General features: G+C 42.5%; 1 protein-coding gene across 3 annotated transcripts in view; it reads left to right on the top strand.

The window, feature by feature from the left end:
- The window catches only part of chn2 (chimerin 2), a 255,588-nt gene that overhangs the window by 46,372 nt on the left and 185,963 nt on the right, over window positions 1-23,253 (top strand). The window contains exon 1 of one of the 3 annotated variants that reach the window (XM_068002571.1): window positions 5,242-5,319. The exons of the other annotated variants lie outside the window; for them this stretch is intronic. Within the exon in view, the coding sequence (XP_067858672.1) occupies window positions 5,280-5,319 (40 nt within the window). The 5' untranslated portion in view covers window positions 5,242-5,279. Of the gene's footprint in view, window positions 1-5,241; window positions 5,320-23,253 lie in introns of those variants that run through there. 3 annotated transcript variants of the gene reach the window in all.

The following is a 23,253-nucleotide window of genomic DNA, read 5'->3' on the forward strand; positions in this document are numbered from 1 at the left end:
AAAAACCCATCTGGCTCACTAATGTCCTTTAGGGAAGGAAACCTGCCGTCCTTACCCGGTCTGGCCTATATGTTACTCCAGACCCACAGCAATGTGGTTGATTCTTAATTGCCCTCTGAAATGGCCAGCAATCCACTCAGTTGTAAAATTTCGCTTAAAAAAAGTCACAATAAGAATAAAAGCGGACGGACCACCCGGCATCGGACCACTAGGAACCGGACACAACAAAGGCAAACCAAGCCCAGTCGACCCTGCAAAGTCCTCCTCACTAACATCTGGGGACTTGTGCCAAAATTGGGAGAGCTGGCCCACAGACTAGTCAAGCAACAGCCTGACATAGCCATACTCACAGAATCATACCTTTCAGCCAACGTCCCAGATCTTCCATCACCATCCCTGGGTATGTCCTGTCCCACCAGCAGGACAGAACGACCAGAGGTGGCGTGACAGTGATATACAGTCAGGAGGGCGTGACCCTGGGAGTCCTCAACATTGACTCTGGACCCCATGAAATGTTTTGTTAGCTTTATTTAATGCCTGTATATGATGCTAAATGTCCTTTAGTCATTCTGGACAAGTAAATGTCAGGTCTGAGCACGTGAGCATTTCACCTATTGAGGGAAATGGTTTCAGTAGATGACCAAATTGCCAATGTTTCAAATGTGATGTATCTTTTCCCATCTGACATGTGTAACGTGGGAAGGTACGTGTCTAAGAAATTGGGCTGCTAAGGGAGAAATTGCTTCCACCAGATAGCAAATGGTAGTTGTACATCAACCCCCTGGGAGACTAGGTAAATATTCAGAATAGTTGCAAAACATAGGACTGGATGGTAGGGCAGGTTAGAGTACTGCCTTTCCCTTCTGAGACAGTGGCTTCAATTCAGCCTGAGCTCAATATTTTTTCCTCTGTACTCCAAACATCACAGCACCACCATTGGTGGTGGAAGGACCAAGAGATTGATTAAGAGGGGAAAAATAGAGAATGAGAGTAAACTTGCAAGGAACATAAAAGTGGACTGTAAAAGCTTCTACAAGTATGTAAAAAGAAAAAGATTAGTGAAGACAAATGTAGGTCCCTTACAGTCAGAAACGGGAGAATTTATAATGGGTAACAGGGAAATGGCAGAGCAATTAAACAGCTACTTTGGTTCTGTCTCCACGGAAGAGGACACAAATAACTTCCCAGAAATGCTAGGGAACCAAGGGACTAGTGAGAAGGAGGAATTAAAGGAAATTAATATGAGTAAAAAAAATAGCGCTGGAGAAATTAATGGGACTGAAAGCCGATAAATCCCCAGGACCTGATGATCTGCATCCCAGAGTACTAAGAGGTAGCCATGGAAATAGTGGATGCATTGGTTGTCAATCTTCCAAAATTTTATAGATTATGGAACAGTTCCTGCAGATTGGAGGGTGGCAAATGTAATCCCACTATTTAAAAAAGGAGGGAGAGAGAAAACAGGGATCTACAGACCGGTTAGCCTAACATCAGTAGTAGGGAAAATGCTAGAGTCTATTATAAAGGATGTGATAACAGGATATCTAGAAAATATCAACGGGATTAGACAAAGTCAACATGGATTTATGAAAGGGAAATCTTGTTTGACTGACCTCCTGGAGTTTTTTGAGGATGTAACTGGTAGAATCGATAAGGGAGAACGAGTGGATGTGGTTTATTTGGATTTTCAGAAGGCCTGTGATAAAGTCCCACATAAGAGGTTAGTGTGCAAAATTAAAGCACATGGGATTGGTGGTAATATACTGGCATGGATTGAAAATTGGTTAACAGAGAGTAGGAATAAATGGGTCTTTTTCAGGGTGGCAGGCAGTGACTAGTGGGCTACTGCAGGGATCAGTGCTTGGGCCCCAGCTATTCACAATATATATCAATGATTTGGATGAGGGAACCAAATGTAATATTTCCAAGTTTGCTGACGACACAAAACTAGGTGGGATCATGAGTTGTGAGGAGGATGCAAAGAGGCTTCCAGGCGATTTGGACAAGTTGAATGAATGGGCAAATACATGGCAGATGCAGTATAATGTGGATAAATGTGAAGTTGTTCACTTCGGAAGGAAAAACAGAAAGGCAGAGTATTATTTAAATGGTGATAGATTGGGGAATGTTGATGTACAAAGGGACCTGGGTGTCCTTGTACACCAGTCACTGAAAGCAGTTAGGAAGGCAAATGGTATGTTGGCCTTCATTGCAAGAGGATATGAGTACAGGAGCAAGGATGTCTTACTGCAGTTATACAGGGCCTTGGTGAGACCACACCTGGAGTATTGTGTGCAGTTTTGGTCTACTCACCTAAGAGAGGATATACTTGTCATAGAGGGAGTGCAGCGAAGGTTCACCAGACTGATCCCTGGGATGGCAGGACTGTCGTATGAGGAGAGATGGGGTTGACTCGGCCTGTATTCACTCGAGTTTAGAAGAATGAGAGGAGATCTCATTGAAACATATAAAATTCTGATAGGGCTAGACAGGCTGGATGCAGGGAGGATGTTTCCCCTGGCTGGGGGGTCCAGAACGAGGGGTCTTAGTCTCAGGATACGGGGTAGGACACTTAGGACAGAGATGAGGAGAAATTTCTTCACTCAGAGGTTGGTGAACCTGTGGAATTCTTTACCACAGAAGGCTGTGGAGGCTGAGTCACTGAATATATTTAAGAAGGAGCTGGATAGATTTCTAGACACATGGCATCAAGGGGTATGGGGAGAGAATGGGAATATGGTATTGAGATAGAGGAACAGTCATGATCATATTGAATGGCGGAGCAGGCTCGAAGGGCCGAATGACCTACTCCTATTTTTCTATGTTTCTATGTTTCTTCTCCTGTTCTGTCCTGCGCACTCCCCACCCTTCCCCTCCCCATACAGACATAAAGAAGCCAAATAAAACTATCCTGGCTTCATCCTAGCTGAGATCAGCTAATTCAGTCATGATCAGGGAGATCCTTAGATCTTTCCTGGTCTATACAGCTATGCAGTGCATTTACCCACTGAGTTAGCATCGTAAATGAGACATTTTTCTATATTGAAGGCGCTATATAAATGCCAGCTGTTGTTATTTCTAATATTAAATGCTACGGCAGTCCCCAAAGGTTAGCTATAAAAACCTAGATGGGAGTGCCATGCTTTTAAGGTTAGTTTCTCAAAAGCACTGACCAACTTTATTGTGTATGGTTGAGCAAGCGATTCATCTGACTTAAAAAGTAGAAAATATATGCGCATGTTTTGGATTTTGTAATTCCAAAGAATTATGTGGCAGTGTGTTGTTGCCATGCCAACATTTTTGTCATCTTTCTTCAGACATGTAAACAATGTGCTCAGGCAAATGAATTAGAAGTACCATATTTGCCATATTAGTCAATTAGCTTATTAAATTTACTGGAAATGTCACATTTTCATAAATGTACAAAAGATAGTTATTGCAGTAAACTGTATTGATAGCTTTTACAGAATATAGTATTTCCCTATCGTGCAATATCCCATCACCATAATGACCTCTGATATGCATTATTTATTGTGTCCTCCTTAATAGAAAATAGTAAAGTGTCCTTATTGTAATGTATTATGTCCTTCTGAAGCCTGCTTTTTATGAAGCTGCCAAAGACAGCACAATAAAGGGGGTCTGCTAGAAATGAACACTTTTCCTGTCATACCCCACTGTTCAAAGTGACTCTGTAAACCAGGAATGGTGAATATAATAAGAGCAATAGAACAAATACAGCTGATGTTCTTTCATACTAGCATGGTCGACATGTGTTTGATTTTTTTTAAGCTAATTGCTCTCCTCCTCTCCTGATTCTTTCAGTGTATGGTTTTGTGGATGCCAACAGTTCTCTAGTATCTTGTATGCAAGGCTAGAGAAAGTGTGTTTGCAGGTTATTATGATCGTGATATACAAGACTCCTAGTTTCAGCCTTCAGGAGAGATGGGGAGAGAAGAAATAGGACAAAATAAACAAACATACATAAAACTGTTCTGTGGATGATATATAAAACAAAAGAATAAATATTTTGCAAATTTTAACGGTTTCACGATGCTGCTGGGACCAACTGGTTAGCCAGGAGAGGGTTTAATATTGCTTCCAATAGCCTGGGAATTTCTGATCACATTTAGCCGATATGATGCGGGAAGCCTACTTTTTATTCAGTTCGCTCAACTGTAATATAGGATGAAAGAATGTGGATTATTGTTGGTATGACTTCCTGCAGCAGTGAAATTGGATTTGTCAGAAAATCTATTTGTAAGTGCTATAATTTTTTTTTAAAAAACAACAAACTTGGCATCTAAATTTTCTTTCTCTTGGGCAAAAATAAAATAATGATCTATGCTGGTCTAAAGTCAATCTACAGTGTGGCCTGTTAATAAGTTTCCAAATGGTTTAATTTGTATTATTTAATGCTTAACTAATGTTGTTGTAAACACGGCATTCTTTGCTGTTAAGATGAAGGGATTTGAAGCTATCTCTTAAATGTAGCATAACTATCACAATTGTGACAAAGTATAAGGAAAAAAGCACTATGTCCAGATTAATAAGGGAAAGCCAGCACGGATTTGTTGAAGGCAAATTGTGTTTAACTAACTTGACTGAGCTTTTTGATGAGGTAACAGAGAGGGTTGATGAGGACATTGCGGTTGATGTTTATATGAACTTTCAAAAGGCATTATAAAAGTGCCTGTCAATAAAATAAAATAGGCTTGTCAATAAAATTGAAGCCCACGGAATAAAAGGGGCAGTGGCAACATGGATACGAAATTGGCTAAGTAATAGGTAACAGAGGGTAGTGGTGAATGGCTGTTTTTCAGACTGGAGGAGGGTATACAGTGGTGTTCCCCAGGGGTCGGTACTGGGACCACTGCTTTTCTTGATATATATTAATGACTTGGACTTGGGTGTACTGGGCACAATTTCAATATTTGCAGATGACGCAAAACTTGGAAGTGTAGTAAACAGTGAGGAGGATAGTGATAGACTTCAAGAGGCGTTCAGCCGACAAACAGCCGTTCACCACTACCCTCTGTTTCCTATTACTTAGCAGCAAAGAATGCCATGTTACAACAACATTGGTTAAGCATTAAATGATACATATTAAACCATTTGGAAACTTATTAACAGGCCACACTGTAGTTTGACTTTGGACCAGCGTATATCATTATTTTATTTTTGCCTAAGAGAGAGAAAATTTAGATGCCAAGTTAGTTTTTTTATAAAAATTATAGCACTTACAAATCGACAGGCTGGTGGAATGGGCGGACACGTGGCAGATGAAATTTAACGCTGAGAAGTGTGAGCTGAGACATTTTGGTAGGAAGAACAAGGAGAGGCAATATAAACTAAAGGGTACAACTCTAAAGGGGGTCCGGAACAGAGAGACCTGGGGGTATATATACACAGGTCATTGAAGGTGGCAGGAGGGGAGTGGGACTAGCTGGATTACTCTTGCAGAGAGCTGGCGTAGGCTCGAATGGCCAAATGGCCTCCTTCTGTGCCATAACCATTCTATGAAGTCAGTTTTACTTCCTACAACAGCCAGAATAGCTTTTCTTAGTACTAACTTTACTTCAGAATGGCAGCGTTGATTGATTGTGGCCAGGTTCATTTCGCATTGCAGCAGTTACTATGGGTATAATTTTAACATGGTGGTGAGAACTCAGCGGTTGGGAGGTGGTGTGGGGGGGTTGGTGAATAGTGTGGAAAACTCAGGAAAAATTTTCTGCGTGTTGGCTCGAGCAAACGCGACTAAATTGAAGGCCCTTAATGTTACTTCTGGGTTTCACCTCTCCACACTGCACAGCGGGTATACTGCGCACCCGAATGATGTGGTATGACTGGAGTATTTAAAGAGCCATTGCAGCTATGGATTTTGAAGGAGAAAGAAGTCATCTTCAGAAATGCAGCATCACAGGAGTCAGGCAGCACCCTGGTTTAGCGACTCCTCTCTTGTGTGGCTACTGGCTGGTGTCAGGAGCAGGAGGGACATACAATACCCGGCTGACTGGAGGAAGTGCCCTGCCTCTGCCACCAAGAAGGCCTGGCTGGAGGTGGCAGAGGAGGTGAGCAACAGGAGCACCATGGCAATGTCATGAGTACAATGCAGGAATGCTTTAATGATCTAACCAGGTGAGGAAAAGTGAGTAGTTACTGATTGAACCACATCCTGTGGTGCACAACACTCCCCCCACCCCCCACCCCTGCCCCTCGCTCTGTCTTGCCAAGCTTACTCCATCACACCACTCCTCACGCCCACTTTAGTCTCCATCAACTTATTTTCACTTTCTGTGCACTTCCTCACCTCCCCATTTGTGAACCCATCACTCCTCCTCATCCCAGTCCTGATACAATGTGATGAATCTGTCTCATGCTCATTCTCTGATGCATCTGCTTTCATTGTCAGCCCCACCCAAAGCAATACCTCCATCGGATGACCTTGTAGGAGAGGAGAGTGGAAAATGCAAGTAGGACTAGAGGGGGGCATAAGAAATAGGAGCAGGAGTAGGCCATACGGCCCCTCGAGCCTGCTCCGCCATTCAATAAGATCATGGCTGATCTTCAATCTCAACTCTACTTTCCTGCCCGATCCCCATATGCCTTGATTCCCCCGAGGCCAAAAATCTATCTGTCTCAGACTTGAACATTCAACAACTTAGCATCCACAGCCCTCTGGGGTAGAAAATTCCAAAGATTCACAACATTTGCCTTCCAAATGTGAAGAAATTCCTCCTCATCTTAGTCTTAAATGGCTGACCCCTTATCTTGAGTCTATGACTCCTAGTTCTAGACTCTCCAGCCATGGGAAACAACCTCTCAGCGTGTACCCTGTCAAGCCTTCTCAGAACCTTGTATGTTTTAATGAGATCACCTCTCATTCTTCTAAACTCCAGAGAGTATAGGCCTATTCTACCCAATCTCTTATAGAACAACCCTCTCATCCCCGGAATTAATCTAGTGAACCTTTGTTGCATCGCCTCTAAGGCAAGTATATTGTTTCTTGGATAAGGAGACCACAACTGTATACAGTACTCCAGGTGAGGTCTCAAGAAAGCCCTGTACGATTGTGATAAGACTTCCTTATTCTTGTACTCCAACCCCCTTGCAATAAAGGCCAACATGCCATTTGCCTTCCTAATTGCTTGCTGTAGCTGCATGCTAACTTTTTGTGTTTCTTGTACGAGGACACCCAAATCTCTCTGAACACCAACATTTAATAGGCCACCACAAATAGTGACCCCAACAGAGGTGGAGGAGGAGGCCTGGAGGAGCCGCACTGTTGAATGCCTGGCCATTGGAGATGGTGAGTCTGGCACCCCACAAACAGCTGTTGACAGAATTTTAACATTCTTCTCACACATCATGAATTGATGTTATCAATGATTGACATGTTACACTTCTCAGTATGCTCATTGCAAACTAACTTCTATGAAGGTTTTTAATATTGCTTTGTTCTTTTCCATGGCCTTCATGAATTGATGAGGAAGCAGGAGTCATGGAAGAAGACGATTCCTCAGAGGAGCTCAATTTGTCTGAGGAGGCACCATCACATCATATCCAGCCATGCACTAGCGGAGATACTCGCACTTCGGTGGGTCCTGTTAGGCAGATAGTTGAGTTGTCACCTGGTGATTCAACACTCACAAGCGTGCACGAGCAGACATTGGTGGCAGGGGCAGCTGTGGAGATTCCACGTCGGGGCATACTCCTCGCCGAGCTCTGCTCAGCAGGACACAGATAATGAACCCCGGGGGATGTCGTTGGGAGTGAGAATGATCGAGATACAGCTCTACCTTTGCGACGATAAGCAAAAGGTGTCACGCACACTTTCCACAACAGCGCAGAGGATGGAGGAGTCCAACTCCATCGCTAGTGGATTGGTGGCGCAGGGAAGTGCGGGAATGTCTTCGATGGAGAAAGTGACAACCTCTATCGAGCTTCAAGCAAGGCTCTCAAATGAGTCCATGCAGGCCATGACAACGGACTTGCGGACTCTGGATGCCAACATATTTGCTGCCTTGAACAGGCAGACAGAGACTTCATCCGTGACCTTAGAAAGTGCCACATCTGCTCACCAGCCTGCTATCGAGCAGAGTGGTGGGAGTGATGTTGTGCTGGCCGGGAGAGGGATGATGACGATAGGTGACATTGAAGTGGGGATTCCACTCAAAATGCTCCCACATTTCACCTGTTGCACCCCCTACCCCCGCCCCCAACTAGTATCCACAGTGTGGCCTCCTCTCGCGATGGCTGAGTCTGCCCTCGCACAGATATGGGTGGAGCAGTGTTTGGCGGGGCCCTCGAGGGCTCCAAAACCCAGAAGTTGTCGGCCGAAAGCATTTAAGCAGTCGGCATGAACCTTAACAACCTGCCGCTACCTCTGCTGAAGCCACAGGGAATGCACCACATAGAAGGCTAAGGTTTTGTAGTCACCAAGGATATATGCAAGGATGCATGTTTTTCATTTATATTTTTTTTTAAATGCACATGATGATTATCACCACCACTGCCACGTCTTCCCCATTCTTGAGTTCCTATTGTGAAAGCGCCCTTTCATATGCTTCATCATTAACACCAAGACTTGATGCCACCCATTGGGTGCGTGTACGATGGGTGAATGCGTGATTGAAGGACTGTTTTGTGCAATCGGAAGTGGGGGGGTGGTGGTGGTGCTGGAGTTGGTGGTTGTTCCAGGCAGTCTGAGTAGTTCACTGTCTTCACTTTGCAGATCTCATTATGAGAACCTGTTAGATATGAGTGAATCCCTGGCACCACGAGCAGCCATGCGCGCCGCTGCTCTGGCGATGGGTTGTCCATCTACGTCCTCCTCGTCCTTCTGCTCCTCCTCCTCCTCGTCCTTCTGCTCCTCCTCCTCCTCGTCCTTCTGCTCCTCCTCCTCCTCGTCCTCCTGCTCCTCCTCGTCCTCCTGCTCCTCCTCGTCCTCCTGCTCCTCCTCGTCCTCCTGCTCCTCCTCGTCCTCCTGCTCCTCCTCGTCCTCCTGCTCCTCCTCGTCCTCCTGCTCCTCCTTTTCTTCAATGTTGCCGGCAGATGAGGATGCTTTATGAGCACATTCGAGCTCCTCCATCTATAACCCTCTCTGCTGGGCAATGTTGTGCAGGGCACAATGCACATCTATTAATCTGCACTCCCTCGCTGGTGAGTACTGAAGTGCTACCCCAGATCGATCCAGACACCTGAAGCACACCCTCAACATTCCAATGGCTTGTTCATTGACAGATTTGGTGTTGATGTGACTGTCGTTGTACCGCTGCTGTGCCTCGTTGATGGGGTTTCTCACAGATGTCATGAGCCATGGCTGCAGGGGGTATCACTTGTCTCCAAGGAGGTGGCCCTTAAGTCTGTCTTGTGTGTGGAAGAGGACCGGGATGTTGGACTCGTGCAAAATGAAGGAATCATGGCAGCTGTGAGGGAATTTGGCACAAACCACCTCTGGTGGTCGCAAACCAGTTGCGCATAGATGGAGTGACATCCCTTTCGGTTGATGTACATGTCCTCGGATTGCTACGTGTGTGTAACCAGTTGTGCCCTGCATCCATGGATAGCCATCCGGAGAGTTGAAACCCACTGCCCTCTCGGTCTGGCTGATGTCGTCGCAGGGGAAGTTGACGTAGTCAGGTGCCCTGGAAAACAAGCCATCTGTGACCTGTTACGTGCAGATGACTGAGAGATCCCGGCGATGTCACCAGTGGTGACCTGGAAGGATCTGAAGGTGAAGAAATTGAGAGCAGTGGTGACTTTAACTGCGACGGGCAATGCGTGACCACCAGCCCCAGCTGGGAGCAGCTCTGCATGAAGGAGCATGCAGATGTCTGCGACCACCTGGCGACTCAATCTGAGCCTTCGTAGGCACTGCTGCTCAGAGAGGTCCAGGACGTTCAGCCTTGCCTGTATACCCTCTCGTGGGTAGTGCCTCCTGCGACCTTGGCCCCTTCGTTGGTCCCCTTTCTACTCTTCTGCAGGTCCTTGTGGCGTACCTCTGCCTTGTGGAGCTGCAACTTCCAGAATTGCACGCCTTGCCTTCTGCGGATGGTGATGTGCCTCCTCCTCAGATGTACTGTTGAATAACTCCATTGTGCCCCCCCCCCCCCCCCCCCAAATCCTGCTATTGTCAGTTTGAGGGGGTCCAAAATGTAGGTAAATATGTCTGAACCCAAGAATCCTGAGTGTGAGCAAAGAAATCTGTCTAAAAACAAATAACTCCCAACCAAAGGTTTGTCTGAGAGAAACTGAGTGCCCTGCTGCAAAAACTCACCTTTTATTCACATGTGTCAATCACTGCTTTAAAGGTCCAAATGAGGGCTGGCTGCACCTTGCCTCCGTTTCCGTGATGTGTTTCAGCGGCCACGGGAGACACGTTCAGGAGACGTTAAAATGGTTTGTGTAATTCAATACACAAAAAGTTAATCCCCTTAAGTGGTTTGGATGCCTAAATTGGCCCTTTAAATGTCGGCCCGCCGGCTTTAAGTGCCAGCGGGACTTTCGGGTGTCAGAAGCGCGTGCGCATCCAAATGCATCTGGTCAAACCTGGAAGTGGGCGCGTTGGAGCTGGGATGCGGCCCTCCTCTGAAAACTTAGCATTTTTGCTGCCCACCCACCCCCAACCCACCCGTTCTTGGGGGTTAAAATTTACCTATATATCATTGTAACTGCTGAAGAGTAATTTTTTTACAATGCTGTTTTCAAATCTTTTATCTTAGATCATGTTTCATGCTTTTTTTTCTTAGCTGTAGTACTTTCAGATATACAATATTGTGATTGTATTGCTGGTCATTCAGTGTCAGCTGTGGGGCTCAGTTGGTAGCACTCTTGCCTCTGAATCAGAAGTTCAAGTCCCACTCCAGAGACTTGAGTTCAAAATCTAGGCTGACACTCCAGTGCAATACCAAGGGAGTGCTGCATTGTTGGAGGCGCCATTTTCCGGATGAAACGTTAAACCGAGGCCCCATCTGCCCTCTTGGGTGGATGTAAAAGATCCCACGGCACTATTTCGAAGAACAGCAGGGGAGTTATTCCCGGTGTCCTGGCCAATGTTTATCCTTCAACCAACATCACTGAAGAAACAGATTATCTGGTCATTATCAAATTGCTGTTTGTGGGACCTTGCTGTGCGCAAATTGGCTGCCACGTTTCCTACATTACAACAGTGACCACACTTCAAAAAAAAAACTTAATTGGCTGTAAAGCACTTTGAGACGTCCTGAGGTTGTGAAAAGTCCGTCTTCCTTTTTCATATCCTCTATGTATGAACGTAACTAGGATCCTTGTATATCACTCTATCAGGGTAACATTGTTTCTTTTAATAATGAATATGTGGTGATGGATAGTTTTGTTTGATTGGGTTAATTATGTAGATATTTCCCATAGTAAAGTAGAATAAAGTCCTTTAAATAGGGTACGTTGTATATAGTCAAGGAAGAGACTTTCTTTTTCCTCAACAGAGGATTCCCCTCCACTGTAGTTGACAGTGCCCTCGACCATGTCCGTCCTATTTCTCGCACTTCTGCCCTCACCCCGTCCCTTCCTTCCCAGAACCACAAGATAGGGTCCCCCTTGTCCTCACCTTCCACCCCATCAGCCTCCACATTCAACGTTTCATCCTACACCATTTCCGCCACCTCCAGCACAATCCCACCACCAAACACGTCTTCCCCTTCCCCTTTCAGCATTCTGAAGGGACTGCTCCCTCCGCGACACCCTAGTCCACTCTTCCATCACCCCCAACACCTGCTCTCCTCCCCACGGCACCTTCCCGTGCAGGTGCAGGAGATGCAACACCTGCCCCTTCACCTCCTCCCTTCCCACCATCCAGGGCCCCAAATACTCCTTCCAGGTGAAACAGCAGTTTACTTGTACTTCTTTCAATTTAGTATACTGTATCCGCTGCACACAATGCGATCTCTACATTGGGGAGACCAAACGCAGACTGGGTGATCGCTTTGCTGAACACCTCTGTTGTGTCTGCAAGTGTGACCTAACCTGCCGATCACTTGCCATTTTAATTCCCCTTCCCACTCCTACTCTGACCTCTCTGTCCTCGGCCTCTTACACTGTTCCAATGAAGCTCAATGTAAGCCTGAGGAACAACACCTTATCTTTTGTTTAGGCACTTTACAACCTTCTGGACTCAACATTGATTTCAATAACTTCAGATCATAACCACTGCTCCCATTTTTTTGGTCAGTTAGTGCTGATAATGGTTCTGCTGCTGCCATTTACAGCTACTCCTGATCAATCTTTTGTTTCTTAACCTGTCCCATTACCACCTTCCTTTCCTTGCACTATCATCCCTTTTGTCATTTAATCATTCGTGCCCTCGACCCTATCGCAGACCTTCCTTTTTGATCTTTCCACCCCTCCTCTCCCTCCCCCTCTCCCTTTCCCTGCCTCTGTACTTACTCAAAAGCTTTAACTCTCTTAACATCTTCCAGTTCTGACAAAAGTCTTCGACCTGAAACATTAACTCTGTTTCTTTCTCCACAGATGCTGCCTGACTTGCTGTGCTTTTCCAGCATTTTCTGTTTCTGTTTCAGATTTCCAGCATCCACAGTATTTTGCTTTTGAAGAAAGAGACTTGATGGGTTTAGTGGGTTTTACTTGTTCTATGTTTTCTGTGTTCTGTTCATAGTTGCTCAGGCACGTATCAATTTTATCTGTGTTCTAATTGAGAATGGTTGGTTTATAGGAGGACTTCAGGTTAAAGTTTGTTGACTTTGAGTCATAATTGTTTGGCAGTGCTGCACCAATCTGTTACTGGATTAGTGGGTGTAAATACTCAAAGCAAACCAGGTAAAGTTGTCATGGCTAAGTAGATGTTGCATAACTTCCGTTTACTGCCACACTGCGCAGATTGAGGAGTTTAATGCAAACCACCTATTAGGAAATTTAGGGAATATTGTTGACAACTGCATTAAAACTCGCTTCCCTATGTTTTTTGTTAAAAGCAGTTGAATAAAGGGAATGCTTTGCTTGTCATGGAGGGGCTACTATTCAAAAGCAATTATATATGTTTTTGCTTTGATTTCCAGTTCAGAATTTTCCAAACTTTGAACTTAGTTTTATTTGTGTTCACTCCAACAATTGACTGAGTTTCTTCTGTATAAGGGAATACAGAAATGGCAACTGCTCAGTATTATAGAAAACTGCACACATAGCCAAGTTTTGTTACAGTAATACATTAGCTTGAAGCAAGATTACTATAAACTGTACACTCTATAAATCAAGTTTTCTATAAATGTCTGTCCGCTTGCCTTAATTGGTAGCATTTTTGTCTGAGTCAGAAGTCAGAAGGTTGTGGGTTCAAGTCCCACTCTAGAACTTGAGTATACTATCTAGGCTGATGCTCTAGTCCAGTAGTGAGATGGTGCTGAGATGTCATCCTCCAGGTGAAACTTTGAACCAAGGTCTTGATCCCCTATTCTGGTGACTCATGTGAATGTTAAACATCCCATGGCATTGTTGGAAGAAGAGCAGGTAATTCTCTCTGTGTCATTGCTAACTCACCTATCTCAACCAATGCCACCAAAAAATGGTCATTCATCTTGATGTATTTGTGGGATCGTGCTGTGCACAAAATAGCTGCCACGTTTACCTACATAATCAATTTTACTTCAAAATAATTCATTGCATGCAAACCACTTTGAGATATTTCTGATTTCTTGCTTGCTTATAAAAAGAGACTATTTTTAAATCCTTGTTCCACAACTCATCTGATCATTTTGTACTTCAATTTAACCAGCAACAGAAAGCACTGAATGACGTGTAGGTAATTTTTGTAAAACTTCAAATGTACTCAAGTCTGTTAAATTTGGCAGTCATGTTTATCATTTTGCATTATTGTGAAGCAGTTGCCACTTCACGGCACCACAAAAGTGACAATATAACTCCAGAACTCATATGGACTTCATAAATTGAAAGATTAATGTTTCAAAAGTGTGGGGCCTCCTGCTTGCATTCTGAATACATTCAAAATTTACTGCTGTGAGCGGAACTCTATGGATGTGTGATGCTTACACACATGCTCAGAGCTCTCTTGGCACCCAGAGTATGATTTGCAGCCAGAGGCACCTGGCAGTATAACATGGGTGTTGCTGACTGCAAATTGTACTGTGCAGCTATGTCTCAGATTGTTAGCAGAGTATAACTATAGCCTTAATCTTTTAAACTTGGAGCAGGAATTCTATATAATAGGAGTGAATGAGCAATAGTTTGATGCATTGGAATTCTATACATGGGTTTGAATTCTGCTTGGATTAGGTATATATTTCACTCTGAGCAAATTGTAGCTAATCTTCAAATGCTCAGTAAAATGGAAGCATTCAATTATTTAAGATGTGTTGGTTCTCTGTGCATAAACATGTCTGATGAAAGTAAGATGCCTATTACACTCTGCATTGTGCCTGATATGAATGTGTCATATAGATGTGAAAAGTCAACTATAACTTGTGCTGATATGTCAGCTTTTATCTGGATCATCTTTTTCTACCCAAGCGCTAGCAAGTTAACTATCTTGAAGGCTCAGGGCTTTGTTTTGGAAAATGTGATGCTCCTTAATGAAGTACAGATTCTTTTTTTCCCCTCACTAACCAATTTTGGGATCACCGACAGTAGATCAATGATGAGAGCAGAAGTGAAAGATCAGAAAGAAATACATTTGAAAAGAACCGAATCGAAATAAAAACAGAAATTTTTTGAAATGTATATCAAATCGATCAATGCCTGAAAGAGAAAGCTGATTTAACAGACAATTGTCCGATGCGGTTTTTGAGAAGACATCAACGTCCAAATTGGAACTCTGTACCTGCTTGCCCAGTAGCAGCCACTAATATATCTAGAATGCTTAAGTATAGTGGTGAGCATTCTCTCTTGGACTAATGAGCTTGCTACATTTACCTAGACACTGCGCAAGTGAAGATGTATGCCGCTGGTTGTAGGGAGCAAAGACTTGCTTATGGGAGTGGTCTGTGACTAATCAGTGTACGATGGGTTGTTTTTAGCACAAGATAATTCTATTTCCTAGATAGGGAGTCAAGCCATTCAATTCAAACAGAAGTTAGGAGATGCCTTGGAAACCCAGTGTAAGTGGCAGCTGTATTTACATTTTGAATCCCTTTAGTCCTGGGAATTGAAGGACGACTTGAGTCAAGTCTGAGAGGAGAGGAGTTGCAATTCCTTGTAGTCTGTTTGATAGGCAGCATCAGGAGCTGCCTAATGCAGGCCTATATTTGTAAGTCTTTGCCCAGCTCAGGATACATTTTGAAGCTGTCATACTTAGTGGTAGGGCAGAGACTTCATGGGTCAGTCAGCAATGAACCACCACAAATTTGGTAATGGATCATGCTTCCAAACCAGTTTACTGTGGAGTTAGCTAAGGAGAAGCATCTATGTTATTTTCTATATTCTAAATTCTGTACTTACTGTAAAGCCACTGTTTGTATTTAATACAGTTTATTATCTGTTTACTGTTCAATAAATCTGCCTTGTAGCTTATAGCCTAAGCTACGGTCCGATAGAATCTTTATTCTTCTGCCTTTATGAAGATAAGGAAACCATATGGCAGCACATAATATATCTAGTATGCTCAAATATAGTGATGAGAGTTCTCTCTTATACCTCTGGGCTTGCTATATTTTCCTAGATATTGGGCAAGTAAAGGCACACACCTGGCTGTAGGGAACAAAGGCTCGCTTACGGGAGTGACCTGTGTCGCTGAACCTGAGGAAAATATCTAGTGTAAAAACCCAAAAATGTAGCGGCCATAACCAGAAAATCATTCCAGGTAATGACCAGTATTCGTGTGAAGAAGTATTTTCTGACATGAATCTTTACTATGTCTTTTACCAATCTCCCTTATCTACTGTGTTTTAGCTTGAAGTAGTGCTCAGAATTAACCTTTTCTATTCCACTTAGTATCTGGATTTAATTTACTTCCCATACAGGAATTGATTTTAAGAATGCAGTCTGTGGGGTCGGAATCTATTTTGAAATATTGTAAACAGGTTGTTATTTGTTTTATATTGGCCTGATAACAATGCATTTAAAATAAAAGCAGGTTTTATTGTTCTGTTTATTTTGTCATCTTTTTCTGTCCTCCCGCTCCATGATATGATCTCATTCAGCTGTGATTATCGATGACATAGTCACAACAGTAAAATCCTCATTTTAAATAAAAAACTTGACAACCCTGTGGTGAAGTTGCTCCAGTAGCACAAATCCATGCAGGTGACAATTGGCCAACTAGAATTGGTTGCTTGCAAGCAATTAATACCTGATGACATGGGGGCCATGTAACATTATCCTCATTGGAATGTACAGAAAAAGTGATAGAATAAAAAGAACAACATAAACACGAAGTAGCTTCCTCTGTAGTTGGGAGATACTAAGGCCAATTGTAGTGCCTCCACCATTAGCATGCTGAGAAGGCTAACTCTGCAAAGACCAGAAACCAAAGCTGGGACTTTTCTGGACTGTTTAATTCAGTGCCATACCAAGCAACGCCTTTGCCCACTAAGTCACTTGGGGATTCATCCTTCTTTTAAGTTATTGCTTAATATTTGCTAGTTGAATCTAGGGAGGAGAGTTATAGATGCAAACCAACATTTCACCACTTTTTTTTGTGATGTATGTTAGCACATCTTGCAGCTCCGCTCGTTACCTCACTCTTGTATAACGATCAAGCGTGGAAAGAAAAAACTTTTAAAATACAATATATTATAGGATGTTATGTTTTATCTTGGATCTTTTGATTGTGTTGAGCACTAGGAGTAATTTGCTTGTTCACAACAACTTGCATTTATATAGCGCCTTTAACATAGTAAAACGTCCCAGGGTGCATTACAGGAGCATTATCAAATAAAATTGACACGGAGCCACATAACAAGATATTAGAACAGGTGAGGAGGTAGGTTTTAATTAGCCTCTTAAAGGAGGAGAGAGAGGTGGAGAGGTTTAGGGAGGGAAATCCAGAGCTTGGGGCCTAGACAGTTGAAGGCACGGCCGCCAATAGTGGAAGGATTAAAATAGGGGAATGCGCAAGAGGCCAGAATTGGAGGGGCACAGAGATCTCGGAGGGTTGTAGGGCTGGAGGAGGTTACAGAGATATAGGGAGGGGTGAGGCCATGGAGGGATTTGAAAACAAGGATGAGAATTTTAAAACTGAAGCTTTGCCGGACCGGGAGCCAATGTAGGTCAGCGAGCACGGGGAAATAGGTGAACGGGACTAGGTGCGAGTTAGACTACAGGCAGTAGAGTTTTGGATGAGCTCAAGTTTATGGAAGTTGGGAGGCCGGCCAGGAGAGCATTGGAAGTCTAGAGGTAACAAATGCATGGATAAGGGTTTCAGCAGCATTTTTTAGTTGATAAATAGTGAGGTGTAAGATGAAATAACATAAAAAATGCACATGATAAAGAATATGTTTAAAATTATTTTGAGCTCTTGAAGGTATGCAGTCTATCTATGATGCCGAATAGTAGGTATTGCAAAGTGATAACAGTAGATGTAAGATTATCCTGTGTGCAATGGGGAAATTAAAATGACAGTTATGAAAGCACTGTAATTGTTCTGTGAATACAAGTTCCAAGGAACTCAATGCCTCATAAGATGCATGCTGCATTGCGTTGTAATGAATTTCTGATAGTTGCATCAGGCAGCTGCTATACATGAATGATCATTGTGCAATGGATGTCACTACATATTGTCAAAGAAATGCTTCATAGAAAATTCAAAGCAAGGGAATCACTTGAGATTATGGTGCATGGTAAGGAATTGCAAGGAGTGCAGCAGAGGAAAAGAAAGATCTGAATATATCAATTCAACCGTCAGACAAAAGAGGAACACTGTTGATATCACACTAAGTCCAGGATAATGCTGGAGAGGCTGATTGCCGTAAGTGAATAGTGGATGATTTTGTATGTGTGAATGATTCCATCTATATCGAGGATACCTGAGCTAAACACAGTTAGTTCTCCTCACTGGAGTTGATATGAGCATACTTTCTTACCTTTTACCAATTTGTGTATGTTATGCAGTTGAATCCCAATTATAACTAATTTATCAACAGATGTTACACTTGGATAAAAATTTGTGTTGCGATCATTATTTCTAAAATTGTGGGTAAAAGTAGCCAGTTGAAAGTGTTTGTATCCGGCGCATTCAATAATTTCTTTCCAGAATTCTGTTTAAAGAAAACAACTGAAAATACTTAACCCAAAATGGACATTTTATACAAAAGCATTCCAGACTCTCAATTAAAAAATGTGATAGTTTGACTAAATTCAGTGTGCTGAATATTTAAAAACCAGAAAATTGCAACATTTTATTTTTGTAGCAATATTTTGCTTTCAAGTGTTATATAGGATTTCTAATTCAAGCATAATAGAAGAATGGATCGCTGACGTTCGGCACACTGGCATTTTACTCTTTGGATATACATTTAATCTGGAGTCAATTGAAGTGTTTGTAATTTTATGCACGTGTGCAAGATTAATTCAGTAATAACATGTGCTGACTAAGAGTTATACAGAGCTACACAATTCATTCTATAATATTTAGCAGTAAATTTATAATTGCTACACAATGGCACTATGCTACATATGAACTTTGGTGTGGAGGCACTTGTTAGCATTAAATCAAGTGTCTAATGTGGCCATTAATGAATACTTGAAGATAAAACTTAAAATAGCTATAGGTTGCACAATGGCACATGAGTTATATTGGCTGAATTTATGAGCTGTATACTTTTATTTTTTTTTAAGAGCTACCTACTTTTATATATAATGTAACTATTTTCGGTTTTCTTCCCTTTTCCTTCTTTCTCTTCGGAGGACACTGACTCATACTGATGTATGGTTCCATACTGACTAATATTGTTGCCTGGCGATAGCCTTCCGTGACCCTGCTGTAATGGCTGTTCTTTGTGTGTGAGTCCAAACAGTGAATTCCTGGCAGGCAGTTCAACCATAGTGAAAAACACAGCAAAGTCAGATCCAGATTTGAAGTCTGCATGTGCATGGTGAACCATAGAAACATAGAAAATAGGAGCAGGAGTAGGCCATTCGGCCCATCGAGCCTGCTCCGCCATTCAGTATGATCATGGCTGATCCTCTATCTCAATACTATATTCCAGCTCTCTCCCTATACCCCTTGATGCCTTTTGTGTCTAGAAATCTATCTAGCTGCTTAAATATATTCAGTGACTTGGCCTCCACAGCCTTCGGTGGTAGAGAATTCCACAGGTTCACCACCCTCTTAGTGAAGAACTTTCTCCTCATCTCAGTCCTAAATGTCCTACCCCATGTCCTGAGACTGTGACTGTCTAGGATACGGGGTAGGACTATCAAGGATTCTAGTGAAATTTTTTCTTTGCCGAGTTAGGGGTCACTGAGATACTACCTCTACTGTTGCCATGGCTGTGATTAACTAACATGGCACAAACCATGGAACCTATATGATATGGGACGTACCTGTTCTGTACAGCAAGGCACTACATTAGGCAATATATTTACCAACTGAGACACTAGGGACCTAAGTGTTTTTCCTTGTGTGAAGGACACCTGTTCCTGAATTGCAGCATTGGTCATGTGTTGGAGTGGCTTATAGGTGTAGTGAATGGCTAGATAGGCTGGCTAGCAGCATAGAGGCAACCACTGAGGGGATAATTAATGTCTTTGCACCCACCCCGTCTTATTTCATGTGGTTGCATTTATAGCTTGTAGATGTGATATATCTTGCAGGTATTGTGGGATCCTGTATCCAGAATGCTTGCATTAGGAGTTGGTCTGCAAGTGATTGCGAAGCAGGAGTCGCCTTTGCCTAAATACTTCTGGAGGTCAATGAATTATATTTTAACTGAAAATGATTTTTAACCCAATGACACAGCAAACTTTTGTGCAGTATTTATTTGAAACAATTAAATCAGATAAACACTTAAATAATGAATGCTTATTAACATCACAAAGCTCTTTATTTAAGGTTGAAAGATATTTATTGGCCTTCAGGAGGAATCAGGGCTGTCTCTCATACTTGACATTATTTGGCTTCTGCTGTGACTGGAGTGTATGTGAATATTGTATTTATTGCAGTTGGAGAGTTTTTCTTTTGTTGTGTGACCTGTCTGTGTAATTTTAGCCCATCTTTTTGCATTTGATTAGGAGTAGCCTTATGACTTCAACTGAGTGTAGCTGGGACTCCTTTTACCAGCATCTAAAACTTATTAGACTTAGTCGGGTGCTAGGACTGCCAGCTGTCAGTGCGCAGGTCTCGTGTAGCTGGCGGCAATCGCAAAGTAAGGACACCAGCCTTAGTGGTTGTGGCACAAATAGGTAAAAGCAGCTTAAAATAGGCATACTAACTGTATAAATAAATACATCTCCTTTGAATGTATTGGTCTTATGTATAAATGGTAAATAGCTGCCATGCAATCCACATTATAACACTTTGTAAGCTGTGGATTGGTATCAGGCTTTACACTTGCTACAGATGTGTTTGGTGTGTATCTGTGTGATTTTTTTCTGTCATCGACCCATCAATGTGTTTTTCTGTCTTTTTCTAAACCACTTGCTCCTGCAAAGTTTTCCTCTCAAGTGGAGAATGGCCACTAGTGAAAGGTACTAGTGCTGGTGGAACCATTCCTTAGCAAGGAGAGGATGTTGAAGGAGAGGAAATTGGCAGAAAAAAGATGATAAAATAAGAGTATTGCAGGAACAAAAGTACAAATTTATGATAGTCAAACGCCTGAGGCAAGATTAGGCCAGTCAACAGTGAGATCAAAAGGTTGTCTAAACTAAGACAGTATTGTTACAACAGTGTCTACACTTTAGAAGTACTTTATTGGCTGTGAAAGGTGCTATATAAATGCAAGTCTTTCAAGTCTTCTTGTGCTGAAATTCTCAAGGATCTAAGCTGAGGAGAACAACAAGAGATAAAAACACAAAATGCTGGAAATACTCAGCAAGTTAGGCAGCTTCTGTGGAGAAAGTAAACAGAGTTAGCGTTTCAAGTGGTCATCGACCTGAAATGTTAACTCTGTTCCTTTCTCCACATATGCTGCCTGACTTGCTGAGTATTTCCAGCATTTTCTGATTTGTATTTCAGATTTCCAGAATCTGCAGTATTTTGCTTTTGAGACCAGTAAGAGACCTATTTAGATTCAATATTGTAGGCTTATTTGAGACTGGAATGTTAAGTCTTGGAATTTACACCAGGAAAGGTCTTGGACATGAATTTCCAGGCTCTATAAAGAATCAAAGTAATGAGGGAAAAAGTATTTGAGAAAAAAAAACAGGAAAACTGGCAAAAAAGGAACATGGGAAGTTGAAGGGATAGGAGCAATAGAGGCAGTGCCTGAGGCAGGCTTTCCTCCCCAGTACAATGAGATGGGGGGAGGAGGAGAACTACAGAGCTCTCCAAGCATTTTTAAGGATTTAAATGATTTTGTTTTTAACAGTATCTCCCCTGCCGCCTCCACCCCCACCCCCGTCCCAAACACCGATTTTGGGCGGAATAAATTATTTGTACCATTGCCATCATAAGTCACTTGTGCAGTATTTATGAGAGATGAAGTTAGCATCAATTAAGTGGTTTATTGTACACAAGTTACCAACCCTCAATATGCCTGCCCCTCTCTATCTGATCTATTTTCTTTACTAGATCTGCTAATATGTTGCACATTGCAATTGTTCTTAGTTTTATTCAAGGATGCTTTTGGATTCATAGCCCATCATAGAAATATAGAAAAACTACGGCACAGAAGGAGGCCATTCGGCCCATCGTGTCTGTGCCGGTCGAAATAGAGCTACCCAGCCTAATCTCATTTTCCAGCACTTGATCTGTAGCCTTGTAGGTTATGACACTTCAAGTGCATATCCAAGTACTTTTTGAATGTGATGAGGGTTTCTGTCTCTACCACCCATTCAGGCAGTGAATTCCAGAGTCCTACCGCCCTCTGGGTGAAAACATTTTTCCTCAGCTCCCCTCTAATCCTTCTATCAATTACTTTAAATCTATGCCCCCTGGTTATTGACCTCTTTGATAAGGGAAATAGGTTCTTTCTATCCATTTTATCTAGGCCCTTCATAATTTTACACACTTCATTTAAATCTCCCCTCAGCCTCGTCTGTTCCAAAGAAAACAACCCCAGCCTATCCAATCTTTCTTCCATAGCTAAAATTCTCCAGTCCTGGCAACATCCTCGTAAATTTCCTCTGTACCCTCTCCAGTGCAATCACATCTTTCCTGTAATGTGGTGACTAGAACTGTATGCAGTACTCAAGCTGTGGCTCAACTAGTGTTTTATAAAGTACTAGCATAACCTCCCTGCTCTTATATCCTATGCCTCGACTAATAAAGGAAAGTATCCCGTATGCCGCCTTACCCACCTTATCTACCTGTCCTGCTACCTTCAGAGATCTGTGGACATGCACTCCAAGATCCCTCTCTTCCTCTACACCTTTCAGTATCTTCCCATTTATTGTGTACTCTGTTGCCTTGTTTGCCTTCCCCAAATGCATTACCTTACACTTCTCTGGATTGAATTCCAATTTGCCACTTTTCTGCCCACCTGACCAGTCCATTGATACCTTCCCGCAGTCTACAGCTTTCTTCCTCACTGTCAACCACACGGCAAATTTTTGTATCAGCTGCAAACTTCTTAATCATGTCCCCTACATCTAGGTCTAAATCATTAATATATACCACAAAAAGCGAGGTACCAAGTACTGAGACCTGCGGAACCCCACTGGAAACAGCCTTCCAGTCATAAAAGCACCCTTTGCCTTCTGCCACTGAGCCAATTTTGGATCCAATTTGCCACTTTCCCTTGGATCCCCTGCTCTTTTACATTTTTGACCAGTCTACCATGTTGGACTTTGTCAAAAGCCTTGCTAAAATCCATGTAGACTACATTCATTTCATTGTGATTACTTCAAAATGAAATCATGTTATTTGATTCAGTACTTTTTGGCCGTTCTTGCCTGAGCAGATGGATATTTCCCCATTTGATGTGATCTGTGGTTCCATGCCGATAAAATCATTACACCATGGATTTGCACAGGAGATTAACAAGTCACCATGGGCAGTACTTTTTCAGTTTGTTGTTTTTTTTAAAAGTAAGGTGTAAATTTGGATGCAGTATTTTAGTTTTCCTCCTCTAATCATGTGTTGTATTTTCTATTGTTAAATATATTGCCAGGTTTTTGCAACCTCTGTTGATGTAAGTGTCTGTCATTTTGTTCTGC

This window comes from Heptranchias perlo, chromosome 2 (assembly GCF_035084215.1).
Source record: "Heptranchias perlo isolate sHepPer1 chromosome 2, sHepPer1.hap1, whole genome shotgun sequence".
NCBI classification, from domain to species: domain Eukaryota; kingdom Metazoa; phylum Chordata; class Chondrichthyes; order Hexanchiformes; family Hexanchidae; genus Heptranchias; species Heptranchias perlo.